The sequence below is a fragment of the Spermophilus citellus genome (genome assembly GCF_964194105.1).
Source record: "Spermophilus citellus genome assembly, chromosome: 6".
NCBI lineage: Eukaryota > Metazoa > Chordata > Mammalia > Rodentia > Sciuridae > Spermophilus > Spermophilus citellus.
The window spans coordinates 99,937,871-99,953,435 of NC_138187.1; the positions used below are offsets into that span (position 1 = coordinate 99,937,871).

The following is a 15,565-nucleotide window of genomic DNA, read 5'->3' on the forward strand; positions in this document are numbered from 1 at the left end:
ACATGGAAGGGTAAGAAGTCAAGTGCTAGACGCAGAAGCCCTGGATTGACCTTAGCCCTGGACCTCTGACCAGCTGACCCACTAGCTTCACAGTGAACTTAATCCTGTGGGCGTGGTGGCCAGGCCCTTCTCAGAGGCCCCAGGAGCCATGGCATGAAGTACAGAAGTGCCTAGAAGCTGGGGGCCCACATCAAGGGTGGCTGCTGCTCCTGTCACCACCATTATTTAGCGAGAAGTGCCCAAAGGGAAGCAGCATTTAGAGAAGATGATTTTTTTAAAAATTAAGCTCACACTCACTGGGGGTCACTTGTGGAAAATTAAAGTATCAGGCAAATAAAGTGTCAAAGTTCTTCCAGCACCTCTCACCCTGGACCCCTCAGCTGGCTCAAGTCCTGTGTGGGGGACACTTCTGTGCGGGGAGGCTCTGGGGATACTGGAGACGGTTAAGGACTTTCACAGTTACATCCATCAGCCCTACAGAAAACTGAATTAATATTTTACAACTCTAAAGAGAGTGAGAAATCAGGGCAAGAAAGTAGTCTAAACAAACTCACTAAACAAACTGATTTTAAAACCAGAGCTTGGGGCATGATGATCAGCAACTGATCTCAAACCAGCATCTCAGTAAGTCCTTTTATGTTTTTATTGATGCCATTCTGACAGCCTCTGACAGCGCAGTAATAAAGCCCATGACCCCAGCTTCGTTCTTTTCTTCCCGCTACTTGGTTTCACCAGCAGACCACACACCACCTTCCTCCTCAAGGACCTCAACAGCTCCCTGGCGACCACTACGTGGGACACACACCTGCACAGCCCCACGAGACCCGAGTTCCCACCCCAGAAACCCCATCTCCACCTTTCCTTTTGGCCACACCTAGCTGCTCACCACTGTTCCCTGGAAAGCTCTCCAAGCCGGGATTTATCTAGCTGCCTTTGAAGAGTTAATAACATTCAACAGATTTTCCCTACAGGGCTCTGCCAGGCTCCATGACAGGAAATCAATACACACTGTGGGAAACCGAGGTTACCTGCTAGCAGGTGGCAACACTGATTCACTTCCAGCTCTGGCTGACCTGAAGCCAACGTCTGCCACCAGTGAAGGTGGACACCCACATGCTTGTGGGAAGATGCAGGGCACACGGGCAACTTCGGACCAGGGGGACGGCCCGCCCCTCTCTTCCCCGTCTCTGACTACAGAGTGAACACTATGTATAGTCTGCTAATCTGAAACTGAACAGCCGTTCCCCAGGAGTAAAAGTTAAGAAGTGGCCTATTCACATTGAATAGGCAAGCATCACCCTGCCGAGGAAGAGAGTTTCTGCCTTGGCTTTTTGCTAATCTTTAAAAAAAAAAAAAATATGTATTTTTTAGGGTTTTTTTTTTAAGTGGACACAATATCTTTATTTTACAGTTATGTGGTGCTGAGGCTCGAACTCAGTGCCTCAAGAATGCTAGGCGAGCGCTCTACCACTGAGCTTCAGCCCCTGCTCATCTTATTTCAAGAGCACATTCATGCCTCAGTGGCCACTGGGAAGTCTGTGCTACCTGCCCTTGCGCCCTAGAACAGGAATTGGCCCTCCAGGGAGCAGTGTATCTTGGTGAGAGAGTAGAAGAGGGCAGGATAGGTATCTTTTAATTGATAACAGCGTAATTAAGAGTGGCCCCAAGCCACTCTTAGAAGGCCTGAAATACCTTATTTATTATTACATCTGCTATAATTTTATCAACCAGTTCCTTTGATTACAACATATTAAAGGAAAAACTAAAAATACATAGATTCCTTTGGCAGTCTCTCTTAGAGCTTTAGATTGCATTTCATAAAAAATACAACTTTATGCCTAGTTGTAGACTACAGGTGTAGTGTATTTGTAAACCATAAAGTAAATGAGTAATAATTATTCAAAACAGGCTAATAAAAAAAAAAAAAGCAGGATAAAAGATGTTTGGTCATTGACCTCAGAGCCACTGACATCTGAGGCTCAATCTCCCTAGGATGTCATTTTCCTTGAAGAATGGCAAAGGCAGAACACAGCGACCACTGCTACAAAAGGAAAGGAACACCCGAAGGCCGCCACCACTCACTGGCTCAGCGGGAACACCAAGCCCACTCCAATGCCCACCTCAATTCCTGAGATCTCCTTGATCCTTGGTCTCCACCCAACTCCCAGAAAGCCCCTCCCACAGGCAGCAGCAGCAACAGCCTGTCCTCAGCCCAGAAGTCCCTTCTGCCCAGCAGTTGGTGGCCTCTCAAAACAGAAGTCAGGGAGCTGGGATGTGGCTGGGTGGTGGAGCACTGGCCTGGTATGCCCAAGGCCCTGGGTCTGACCCCCAACACTGCAAAACACAAATACACTAAATAAAAACAGAAGTTAGATCGCACCATTCCTTAGTACAAAAAGCTCCCAGGACCCTGGAAGAGGAAGCTCAGGGCGGCTGAGCGCCTGCAGCTCTGGCCTCCAGTCTCACTGGACTCCCCACTCCTCAGGCCTGCTCCCTCTTCCTCTGCCTGCGTCTGGGCTAGACTCCTGGACTCCCCTGGGCCCTTTCTCAGAGCGGCTTCCTTGGCCACCCATCCCTGTCTGAAACAGTCCCTCTGCTCCACCACCACTGTCAGCAGCGCCAGCTGGATAACACAGGTGAATGCATGAATGCAGGCCCTTACCTGTTTGGCCAAGCTCTATGATGGCAAGGATGTTGTCACTGTCCTCTGGTTTGCTACTCTGTCCCTGGGGCCTGGAGGAGCCTGGCACAGGGTTACATAAATTTCATGGAACCTCAGTGTTTCTCTCCTCTCTGATGCACATGTAAAACTGGCAGTTCTGCAGCGGCCCAAGGTGGCCTGGTATCATGTCTCGCTGGGGTGGGCAGACAGGACGGCAGCAGTCCCCTGGGAGTTACGAAACTCACTTTTTACAACCTGCAAACCTGGCTCAACTTTCGATCTGCTACCATGGGCCGGGAAGGGACAAAGCTGCCTACACCATCAAAACGTTTTAACTCACTGCATTGCAGGTATTTCTTGCAAGATGTGATATAAAACTTAAGACCCATTAAAATTAAAAGATGAAAGAAAACCTGTCAAGAATAATAAATTCTTCTGACAAACTTAAGCATTTGTTTTAGAGAATAATTTCCACAGACTTCCACCAGCTCTGTTATGTGAGTAGACTGCAGAGTGAAAATACAGCTCAATATTGACTTTTAAGGTCTAGTTTACAAGGTCATTAACTTACTACCACCATTAGCAAACAATGAATAAAGTCAAACAAGCATGCTGTGGCGGAGTATCAGCTACACTGGGAAAAGTGAGCAAGAAGTCCCAGCTTCAAGCACCATGCGAGAATTCATTTGCTCAGTGAACAAATAGAACCAGGCGGGCAGAATAAGGCTGCGCCAGGCACTGTGACTTGCACATTTAAGGCTCTATTCAAAATTTCATTTTGCACCCATCACATAACTATACTAATGGCCACACTGCAACAAATACTTGGCTGGGCTAGTGATTAGCCAACTGATCCTTTGGAAGCCAAGGTGACCTCACCTGACGATGACAGAAAGTAAAATGCTGTGGGATGTCTGGCACTGTGTTCTGAGGGTAAGAACTCTCAAAAACCAAGTAGCAGTATGTAATCACTTTCAAAGTACAAAAACTCTACTACATGCACAACCATCTGTGCTCTTCAAGTTTTTCCGGTGTCAATAAGACTACAGTTATTCTTCCAGGGCCATAGTATTTCTTGTTACAATTTAGCCGATTTGTGTCCCATGGTCCCAGATGTGAGACACCTACAAAAACTTAAGTTTGGCAAGACACCGAATCTGAAATACACTGAAAATGGTGTGTCATTACTGTAACACAGTTTTAAAACAAATAGTCCCAAAGTCTTTCACCAGCCCTGCAGAGCACTGAGAATACACTGGGGCACTGACCCTCCTCCATGTCACATTTTGATAGGCTATGCTCCTATCATTGATGCCATTAAAATCAGGGTTATGAGAGATTTGGGGAGCACGGGATCACACAATGAAACCTGACCATATACATAACCAAAACAAAGCATTCACAATTCCTATAATGTGAATGCTACATTAGCAATTTTTAAATAATTTCAGTACTGAAGAATTTTGATAGAAAAAAAATCTACACAAACATACAACAGATCTGTCATTTCTTCTGGTCACTCTTCTTTCTGTTCTTGGAGGACACCGGCTCCATTTGAACCACCTCCAGTCCCAGCAGGTTTTATAAGGCTGAAAGACACGACGCTACTGCAGCAGGCAGATGCCAGCTCCGGCTACAGCCTTTAATCTTCCAAGGCATTTCATTTCACTCATATGAAGTGGTCTTCAAGAGCAAAGAAGTTATTTCAAACAGCCACCGTATTAACCCTTCTATACAGTGAAGGTTAACAGTATTTGGATTTAGGTCACATGTCAGTTCTTTATTGACACCAGAAAAATACAACCTGTTTATAAAAAGATAAAGGCACAGGCCGGATTTTAAGGATTTCAAGTACCTATGCAAGGACAATAAACTTGATTTTAACCCACAAGTGCATACTGGCTCAGACAGGCACTTCCTATCTGAAGAAAAAAAGCTACCCATCTAGAACGAAACCATGTCTCATACACAGAACCTGTAGGTGAAATCACCTCTGTCTTATACACAGAGATGGTAAATGGAAAAAACCTTCGGATAAGTCAAGGGTCGGGCCAGGGTTGTGCTCAGAGCACTAGTCGAGCATGTGGGAGGCACTTGGTTCCATTCTAAGCACCACATATAAATAAACAAAAGTCCGTTGACAACTAAACAACTTTTTAAAAAGTCAAAGGACATGAAGCCATATTTAAGGAACAGAATATGGGGGACGGGAACTGAGCTGAGGGCACAGCATGCACAGGCTGCGAGTTCAACTGACAGGACAGGGAAAATGGCAACCTCAACACTCACTTGTAAAGGGCCAGTGAAAGGCCACCAGGCTAGAGGGCTGCCAGGGCGCCTAACTGTCCAAGGACACTACCTCAGTTTGCACTCCTACCTCAAAGAATGGTCAAGGGGGCTTACACAAACATACAAAGGACATATCATTTCTTGTTGCCTGCTCTTACTGCCCCCAAGGGTTCCTGCCAGTACAGATATTGACAAAGGTTTTATCTACAAGCAAATCTGGTCTGCCTCTTTAAAAAGACGCCCAAGGGCAGCAAGTCAGGGCAGGAGCACCTGCTCCAAAGCTGCCTGGCCTCAGCCTGAAAGGCCCAGACCAGAAGAACACAAGAATCGCCTGGGGGTCCCGCGGTGACCACCGCTTCTTTGCTCCCGGGGAGGGTCCTAGGAGCCCCGCCAGCCCACTTACTGTTGCTGGACTTGAGGTCCCGGTGCAGGATGGGCACGAAGGCTTCCTCGTGCAGGTAGAGCATGCCGCGCGCGATCTGCACAGCCCAGTTGACCAACACGTGCGGGGGGATACGCCGCGCTCGACGCGGACCCGGCGCGCGCGGGTCGGGCGCGGCGGCCAGTGCGCGGTTGAGCGCCCCGCCGCGGGCGAACTCGAGCACCAGGCAGAGGTGCGGCTGCCGCAGGCACACGCCGCGCAGCTCGATGATGTTGGGGTGCCGCAGCATGGCGAAGAGTCGCGCCTCGCGCCGCACGCTCTCCGCCGCCGCCGCCGCATCCTGCTCCGGGTCGCGGCGTGCCGCCTTCACCGCCACCTCCTGGCCCTGCCAGGTGGCGCGGTACACCTGCCCGAAGCCGCCGGCGCCGATGAGCTCCTTGAGTTCCAGCCTCTCGAAGTCGACGTGCACGGGCGAGCCGGGTCTCGGCGGCGGCGCGGGGGGCGGCGCGGGGCAGGCGACCTGGCAGCACGGCGCCACGTAGTTGGCGGGGAAGATCCCCAGGCGCCGCTGCACCTGGCCGGCCCACCAGCCCTCGTCGCCCGACACAGCGGCGTCCTGCGACAGCACCTCCACCAGCTGGCCGCGCCGCAGGTTCAGCTCGTCCTCGCCGCGCGCCTCGTAATCGTAGAGCGCAGCCCACAGCCCGGCGCCCGCAGGGCACGCGCCGCCCGAGGAGGCTGACAACGAGGAAGCGGCGCTGGCGGGGGCGACCTGGGCCGGGGATCCCGGCTTAAGGGTCGCCCCCTGGGCACCCGTAAGTGCCATGCGCGGCCGCAAGGGCGCGGCACAGCGGGCTTAGCTCAGTCTCCCGGGCGGCCTGGGGCGCCCATCTTCCAGCGGCGTCGCGGTCTGCGCCCAGGGTGGGCGTATGGGGAGCGGAGCACGGCCCCAGGAATGCGGAGGTCACGCCCACTACCCGAAGGCCCTTCCTAGCCCCAGTTTAGGCTTGGCAGTCTCTGCTGCTGCAGCGGGACCCATGGACGCGGGCACGGTCGTCCCAAGGTGGCTCTGGGCCTTCGGACGCCCAGTCGCGCGCTCCTCAGCCTAGCTCCCCGCCCAGCTTCCTCCGTCGCCCCGGGCCGCCCCGCCTCCCAGGGCCACAAATCCTCTCCAGGTCTATTCCCAGGGCGGAGACCCGTCCCCGCCCCTGGATCACTCCACCCCTCCAGACCGCCCTCCAGGGCTTGCCTCTCCACCTGGGCCCGCCCCTCCGCTCCAGGTTCTCTCCGGAACCTGGCTCGGCGCTCAGCACTCGGAGCTCGGTCTGCCCCTCCTTTCCAAGTTTCCCTGGATCCACTCCCCCAAGCCATGAGCCCCACCCTATACCTGTCCGGGCGACCGAGCCCGCGCTTCCTCTCCAGTTCCACACGCTCCCCTCCCCCAGCCCGCCTCCTACCCTGGCCGGCTCCGAGCACTCCAAGTGCATTAGTGCAAAGGACCCTCGCCCGCCCTTATGCGCCCCTGCCACGGGTGCCGAGGTGCGCGGCGCCCACGTGGCCTGAGAGGCGGAGCCAGCCCAGAGCCACTTAATTTTCGGGAAAGTTTAAGTTAAGGGTGGGTTCGGCGGGTGGAGACCCCTCTCTAAAGAGGTAAGGCGAGCGGAGAAGACATCCTCCAGTGTGCCGGAGATAGCAAGGCTTCCCAGAACAGGTTGCCTACTACAGGTGCGCGGTTCGAAACTTAGGCCTGTGCGTGCTCAGACTCTTCAGACTGCTAGCGTTGAAATCTGCAGATTACAGGTGGTAGCGCAGCGCGCCCTGCAGCGGGCGTAGTCAGCCCCGGAAGTTGGTGTTTTCCGACGACCTGCCAGTGTAGTCCACCTGCTCCGAGGTGAATGGACCGCGGGTATTTTACAGCGGCAGGTTCAGGTGCTGGAGGCTTCGGAAACACTATGCTAGAGGCTGCGCGATTACTGTGGCAGGAGATAAGGCTAAAAGAGTAGAGGAGTCTAGTTATTAAAAACTCCAAAAATTTAGGTTGTCTTGTGGCAAGCCAGAATTTCCTAAGTGTGGGTCCTGCCCTACCCATGACAGGAGAGACTATAAGATAACACCTAATTACACAATGAGAATTTTTTTTGCCTTCTCCCTTCTTTCAGTCTCTCTTTAAGCCACTTATTGGTTTATGGCTTGGCGATTCAGTTTCCTCATCTGTAAAACAAGAATAATAAATAGTGCACACTTCATGGGGTGGCTGACAACCACAGTCTTTTCTAAGGCAGAAGAAGGGAGGTGGCTGTGGGTCCAAGAGGGCAGATGACAGGTGCCTGTGATGGAGCTCTCCATACTTCCTAGTGGTGTTCACGTGGATCTGTGCATGTGAAAATCAGCACAGAACCCCCCCCCCACACACACACACACAAATGAATGCACATGGTTACAGTGAGATCTTAATGAAATCACTGGACTTAGTGCTGACTTTCTGACTGTGATGTTGTTTTATGATTATGCAAGATACACATTAGAGGAAATGGGACGGAAGGTTTGCAGAATTCCTCTACAGTATGCCACACAAATGCACTGAAGTCTACCGTTACCTCCAAGTAAAAAGTTTAAGAACTTCTCTGACTTTTCCAGCTATCCATCTGGGTGAGATCACAACTCTGCACCGAAGTCCAGCCTAGATGACATATTGCAACAAGAATGCAGAAACATCACAAAATGCATATGCGTCTACCAAGCGGGATGAGAGAGACAATCGGGAAAATAGGAACAGTGCCCATCGATTTTCCTATGAGCTTTAGCTTAGGAAAACAATTATTTTTTAATAAAAATGCATTAAATGTTACCATGTAATGGCTTGATTATTATTTTTATTTTTTTTAAATCTTTTTTTTAAAGAGAGAGAGAGAGAGAGAGAATTTTTTAATATTTATTTTTTAGTTCTCAGCGGACACAACATCTTTGTTTGTATGTGGTGCTGAGGATCAAACCCGGGCCGCACGCATGCCAGGCGAGCGCGCTACCGCTTGAGCCACATCCCCAGCCCTTGATTATTATTTTTAAAGTCTAACTACAAGTATTTGAAACATTTCTCAGTTTTAATTTTTTAGCATAGAAATCCACATACTCAGAAACCCTTTGAGATCTTCCATAATTTTTTAAAGTATGTAAAGAAGTCTGAGACTAAAAAAAAAAAAAAAATGGAGTTTTCCTTGGCTGAAGGGAGGACTCCAGGAAGATGAATGAGCTCTGCCTATGAAGTTCTTATTCAAATGTGGGTACTGGACCCCTCCCTCGATGCCCTGTAATGCTGGTGGCCAGTACAGATAAGGCTGGAACGTTCCAGCAGGCTGTCACTGAGGGAATCTATGAAATCTATGAAAAGGAATCAAACCTTCATCTGGGGTGAGGATCTGACTGACTTTCCCTCTGCCCCACCTGCTTGGACTTCAGTTTCTTGCCTTCAAGGACCCTCCATGGCTAAGAGCAGGAAAGAGCCTCACTTTTGTGGCCTATCTACCTCAGAGGGACCACCACAACTATCCAGAGGAGGAAAAGTTGCTTCTGAACTTGTACCAAGAAGATCTCAGAGTTTTTTTTTTTTTTTTTTTTTTTTTAAAGAGAGAGTGAGAGAGGAGAGAGAGAGAGAATTTTTAATATTTATTTTTTAGTTCTCGGCGGACACAACATCTTTGTTGGTATGTGGTGCTGAGGATCGAACCCGGGCCGCACGCATGCCAGGCGAGCGCGCTACCGCTTGAGCCACATCCCCAGCCCCAAGATCTCAGAGTTTTAAACTTTCAGCCTCCATAACCTGAAGGGGGATGTAGTGGGCAGAAATGAGGTGAGAGGTGGAGGTGATACATGTTGGCATAACTGCCCTTGCAACAGAGTGCTGCACATTCTGCATGACATCCTGCCGTGGGAGAAGGAAACACGTAAGTTTCAGAGCCACAAGGGATATGGTCAAAGCATCAAGTGAACCCCTGTTACAAGGTGAGATAGAACATCATGACAGAGGAGTATGGTGGAAGAAAGCCAATCAGGATGAGGCACCAAGAAGGGGAGAGAGTTCTCACAAAGAACAAAATATATACCCAAAGGCACACCCCAGTGACCTACCTCCTCCAGCCACACCCTCCCTGCCTACAATCACCACCCAGTTAATTCACTCAAAAGTGGACTAATGAATTGATTAGGTTAGGGCTCTCACAACCGAATAGTTTCACCTCTAAGCTTTCTTGCACTGTCTCACACATGAGCTCTGGGGGGGAAACCTCACACCTAAACCGTAACACTGGAATTGACCATATCAGGTTCTGCACCTAACTTTATAAGACAAAGAACATTTTGACATATAGCCTGAGACCCTGTAAACACCAGCTGCCTGCCGACCTTGGACTGCATTTGGGAGATGAGGGCGGAGTGCCAGTGTGTGCCCTTTTCCCTGTGTGCTGTAACTTAGGATGACCGGTGGGATGCTGATGAGCAATCAAAGTGACTGCAAGGCTGACTGACAGCAGGTGGCTGCCAGCAGACCCGGGTTCCCATCTTGACTTTGTCCTGACTGCTGCATGAAACCTGGTCTCCGTTCTTGAGTTATCTCCACTGTTACATGGTAGAAAACAGGAATGTCTGTGCCTTGTTCTGAGGATTCTCAAGCGAGTGTGTCAAAGCATGACACTTGTGTAGTGCCAATAAGTGATAGCTATTATTTTAATATAAGTTCTTATTTGTGCAGAATCCATCAGAATAAAAACTTCCAGAGCACACCCGTACTTTCTCCCCTTTTCTACTTGCTGTAGGCATATCTTCTGAGTCCAAAGATCAGTTTCATTCTTGCAACAAAAATGTGAAGTATTCCACAGGATTGTCAGAATTAGAAGTTGGAATGGTAACTTTCCAGATTCCCGAGTACTTATATCTAAAAACATAATTTCCTTTGAGCAAACTCAGTTATTATGGGAGAACATCCTGTTGTCACCAGTGTTCTTGTTATGATTCACTGTGAATGACGTTCAGGTAATCAGTGCACCCTTTGGTTTGTAACAGAGACAGGAGAAAGCAGGCTGGAAGAATCAGCGCACTGTGGTACTCACATTCTTTCCCTGCCAGGCACTCTCTGGGTACTTGAGATGTAAAGGTGGGTAAAACAAAGTGCCCTGTCTTCATGGAGCTGGCAAAAGATGGAAAATAGACAAGAAACTGCATTACATACTTCACTAGAATTTGGCAACTGCTGTATAAAAATGGAAAGGAGTACAAGAAAAGATGGGTCAGGAACGGGCCAGGGAGGTGGAGTGATTAAGACAAGTGGCCAGGGCTGGGGATGTGGCTCAAGCGGTAGCACGCTCGCCTGGCATGCGTGCGGCCCGGGTTCGATCCTCAGCACCACATACAAACAAAGATGTTGTGTCCGCCGAGAACTAAGAAAAAATAAATAAATATTAAAATTAAAAAAAAAAAAGACAAGTGGCCATACCCAAGAGAGCCAAGAGCCTGGACAGGGCAGCCTTGCGGAGAATGACAGCGTCAAGCAGAGGCCTGTAGGAGATCGGGGATCTGGACAAGACACCCAATGGAGAACCTGAAGAGGACAGATGCCCCGTAGTGTTCTGACCCTCGGGTTCTGCAGGTCCCCGTGGCTTCAGTGCTGTGATCAGATGACTACAAACACAAAGAAGCATGAAGTACCTTGTGAGTGGCTTGTGAGCCTGGAAACTAGCTCTTTGTCCACTAATCTGGGCCTCTGCCTTCGCTTTCATGCACTTAGATGTGCTGTTCAATGAATGAACATAACGGTGATGATTCAGCAATAAGTTAACATTTATTGGCATCTACTGCCAGGTAGTTGGAATCTTGAACTCTGCCTGGATGTCAGGGTGTATTTACTCTGAGTTTCAGCTGGCTTGAGTTGTCGAATTTCTGTAACTTTAATCACTGGACAAGACTAGAGCCCTGCCTAATCATCCCCAAAGTTACAGAGCACAGCCTGGGCTAGGAAAATGGACAATGAACTACTTCATTGAAGAAGGCAACAGTGTAACGTCCTGAGTAGGTCCAGAGAGCCAAGGTTGTTAAGACCTTGAAGATGTACCTTCTGAAGTCAACTGCAGGGCTCCTGACCCTGGGCTCAGATAGGAAGCCTGCCATGCCACTCCCAGTTGCCATTTTTGTACATTTGTATCATCACAATTAGTTTTATTTTATTTGCAATTTACTGGACTGGTTTCAAACATAATGACTAATTCTTCCCACCCTGTTGGACATATTAAACAGAGGACAAAGATGATAAGATAAAAGAGCAAGTCATTCTCCTACGATCATGGGGTAAACATGAGTGCTGTGTTCGTTTTTGCTTTGTTCTTTACCAGTGTCTGCCACACGGCCTGCTTTGCCAGTAGCCTTCCTGCTCTGTAGGCCCTTCTGCCCCCTTCATTTGGCCACAATGTGGTTTTCCTGTAAGTCTGATTTATTTAGAAACGAGAGACATTCCTTCCTTAAACTAGACTAGGACACAAGAGTCACACCTACACCATGGACCATTGTAGAGACCACCATCTTTTGTTTCAACTCCCATTTAAAAAATCTATATATGAAAATAGAGGGGTATTAATGTACCCCCTTAAGAATATGGTGAAAGTGGTAAGGATTAGTGAGAAATATTAAACAATTCTTTTGAACTTCTTAGAAGAGGGCTGCCGAATAAATCCTGCACTTTTCCGTAGCTATTGCCTGCAGCAGGTGCTAATTCAGCACCTGACCTGTGTAGTTCAGGTCGCTTTCACAGAGGAACCTCCTTCTTTCCTCTCTGCTTTATGAACTGTCTCCTGGTGTCTCTCCCTCTGAACTCTGCCGTGAACCTGGCTGGACTTCCCTTTCCTTGGGACACCTGTGGAACCTACGGTTTGTAACTGCTTCCTGGTGACTGCTTTCTCTTGCCTCCAGGGACATTTATTTTCTGTAAAAATTTCCAGAGCCCAAGGCTATTTTGGTGGGGCCATCCTGATCTCTGGATGTCACTATGACCTTCAGGAGCTGCTCTGCTCACCCCCCAGGTGGCAAGCAGAACTGTTTCCTGACCCCCCACCACAGGGTGGCCTGCAGGTTCCCTAATCTGCATAGCTCACTCCCCACCCCACAAAGCTGAGGGCTGAATGAAGGGAGGCCCCAGGAAATAGTTCTTGGATGCACGTTCCCTGACAATTCTCTTGGACAAACAACTTTTAAAATACTAACAGCAGGAATATCTTTAAAAAAAAAAATACTGTGCCAGAGCAGCGCAGTACCTACAGGACTAAGCTCCACACTGATGCCAATGTCCAGCACTGTGCCAGTGAGTCTTCTTGGCTTATGTTTCATTTTTCAATGCCTTAAAAACACACACACACACACACACACACACACACACACACACACACACGCTTCAGCCTAGTTCTCAGATATTTGAAATTAAACATGGTCAAAAATGTTGGCATATTTTGGTATTATACCACAGGTAGATTCTGAGCTCCAGCTTCCATTTATACATAATCCTGATCCTCTTAATATCAACTGCAATACTGAAAACCTTGTGTTTCCTACTTAGCTTGATTCTAAGTTAATATCCTTTTGTTTATTATTCTCTTGATTAATGCCTTCATCTTCCAATGCTTTCCATGCTTAGAATCCTTGTAGAAAGAACCTAGGGAAATGTCTTTGTGTGTTCCAATTATTTCTGTATACATATTTTTACAATAAACTGCATATTTTTAAAAGGGCACATATACAAACAGGATAGGTTGAGGAGATACATTCCCTCCATCCCCCCTCTGATCTGTTTTCTTGCTTGAGAGTTTACTCTGCTTCTCTCCAGTGATAAATACAACTATACACCTAAAGATAGATGTATACCAACTATACACCCAAAGATGATAGATGTTTACGTGCACAGGTCACATATGGATAGACACCTGGTATTTCTGCTGGCCCTGCCTCTGGATGGCTCCACTACACCCAGCTTGCACAAGAGCTGTGCACACGGAAATCATGATGAAACAACTTCGTAGATCCTACTGTGTAAGCAGAGTTTCCCAAAGATTTCTTCTCAAAGGAATTTTTCTCCGCTAGATCTTTCAGGTTGCTTCGGGTATGGTCTTGCAAATTCCTGAGATATCCTCATTCATATTTCCTATTGTATCTGTGAAAAGTTCTTAGAATTTCTTTGGTAGCTATAATCTCCTTAACAATCATATCTTCATTGACTCTAGTTTTACATACACTTTTCTGACCAAACTGCAAGTTTATAAAATCCCTTCACTCCACTTTGTGTTCCTGATTCTAAGTACAAGTGTCTAAGAGCTGATGGTAATATCCATGCCACTGCCTGAATGCTGTGCAGCTTTGGAATTTCCTCCACCAGATTAATTAGCCCATCACTTTTAAGTTTAGTATCACACAAAGTCTCAGGACTTGGGCAAAATGTAGCCAAGTTTTTTGCCAGAATATAACATGAATGGCCTCTAGTCCAATTCCCAATAGAGTCTGCATTTTCCTCTGAAATCTCATAAGCACTTCCTTATCAGCCTTCTGGTCTCCTGACCTCCCACCAAATTGCTCAGACCTCTGCCTCTGCTGAGCTGGGCCCTGGCAGGCGGAGCCGTGCGCCTCACCCAACATATCTGGGCTGGCTCTGCTATTCACTGGCTTGGCACCTTGAGCGAGCTTAGTCCATCTAAGACACAAGGAATACCCGTACTGCCGGGATCTCAGACTAGATGACCCTGTGCTGCAGGAACCTCTCCTGTGCGACCTCCCTAGCCTCTGCCCACTTGCTCTCAGTGGCACTCTACCCCCAGGTGGGACAACAATGATCCTGACATCATCACATGTGACACCAAAAAAAAAAAAAAAAAAAAAGAAACCTGATGAAAACAACTTAGAGGACAGAAAGTTTATTTTGGTTCAAGGTTTGGAGCTTTAGTCCATGGTGCTCCAAGTCCACTGCTCTGGGCCCAAGGTGAGGGGACACATCATGATAGAAGGACAGGGCTGAGGGAAGCTTCTTAGGTCATGAGAGCCAGCAAACATAGAAAAGAGGCTGGGGAACAAGGTCTGATGGAAGGCGCAGGACCTGCCTCCTGGGGCCCATCTCCTCTAGCCACACCCACTGCCTGTGCCAGCACAGTTCACTCAGACTGCACATTTCTCATGATCCAAACCTTGCACTTTTGCACATTCCTGCATTAGCACAGCAGCTTCTGGGGACACCTCCCATCCAAACCACAATAGCATTAGAGTTTTGATTGGGCATATTTAAAGATATGCTGGGTTTTGGAAGGCATATTATGCTGCCCTCCTATAGAGAATTTGGAATTCTCTTTCCTCCTTCTCAGAATTCTAAAATGACCAGATACGGTGGCACTCCCATGTAATCCCAGCAACTCTGGAGGCTGATGCAGGAGAATGGCAACTTCAAAGCCAGGCTCGGCATCTTAGGGAGGTCTGAAGCAACTTAGCGAGACCATTCTCAAAATAAAAAGGGCTGGCATGTGGCTGAGTGGTTAAGTGCTCCTGGGTTCAATCCCTGCTACAAAAAAACAAACAAACAAAAAAAACCCTGAAATTATTTATGTTGGAATTACAACCCCATTAAAGTATATGCAGAAATCTGCTGTGAGTCAGCTTACACCAGAAAATTCTTCAATGTGTAGTTTTGTGAAAATATTCTCTAATTCTTTTCTAAGTTATTGAGGATTTTTAGATTTGCTCTTTTCTGGGGTGTAAATCAACACTTTATATTTCACAATTACCATTTCATTTAGGTTCCCATGTTTGTTTACAGAGGGACAAATCATACATTCATGATTCTTTTTTTAAAAAAAAAATTTTTAGTTGTCAGTGTACCTTTATTTTATTTATATGTGGTGTTGAGAATTTAACCCAGTGCCTCACACATGCTAGGCAAGTGCTCTACCACTGAGCTACAACCCCAGACCCACACTTATGATTCTTTTCTTTGCTTCTTCTTTTTTTATTTTCTCCTTTTCCATCTCCTCCTCCTTCATTTCATCCTCCTCCTCCTCCCCATGAGTGGGTGTGTGTCTAGTTTTCTGCTGAGGCCTAACAGCCTTGGCAGGTCCTCACCTTCCAGCTGCCTCGGTTCAGCCTCTTCTCTAGGTTCTTCAAGTCAAAACTCCACCAGGGCTGAGTGTCCTCAGTGCTTTCCATCCTCTCCTGGGATGGCCACC

General features: G+C 48.0%; 1 protein-coding gene across 1 annotated transcript in view; it reads right to left on the reverse strand.

The window, feature by feature from the left end:
- MAP3K21 (mitogen-activated protein kinase kinase kinase 21) overlaps positions 1–6,159 on the reverse strand; it is a gene marked incomplete at both ends in the record, with an annotated part of 37,943 nt that extends 31,784 nt beyond the window's left edge. The window contains one exon of the mRNA XM_081299729.1: positions 5,355–6,159. Coding sequence (XP_081155855.1) covers positions 5,355–6,159 — 805 coding nt within the window. The remainder of the gene's footprint in view (positions 1–5,354) is intronic.
- Positions 6,160–15,565: the final 9,406 nt, after the last annotated feature.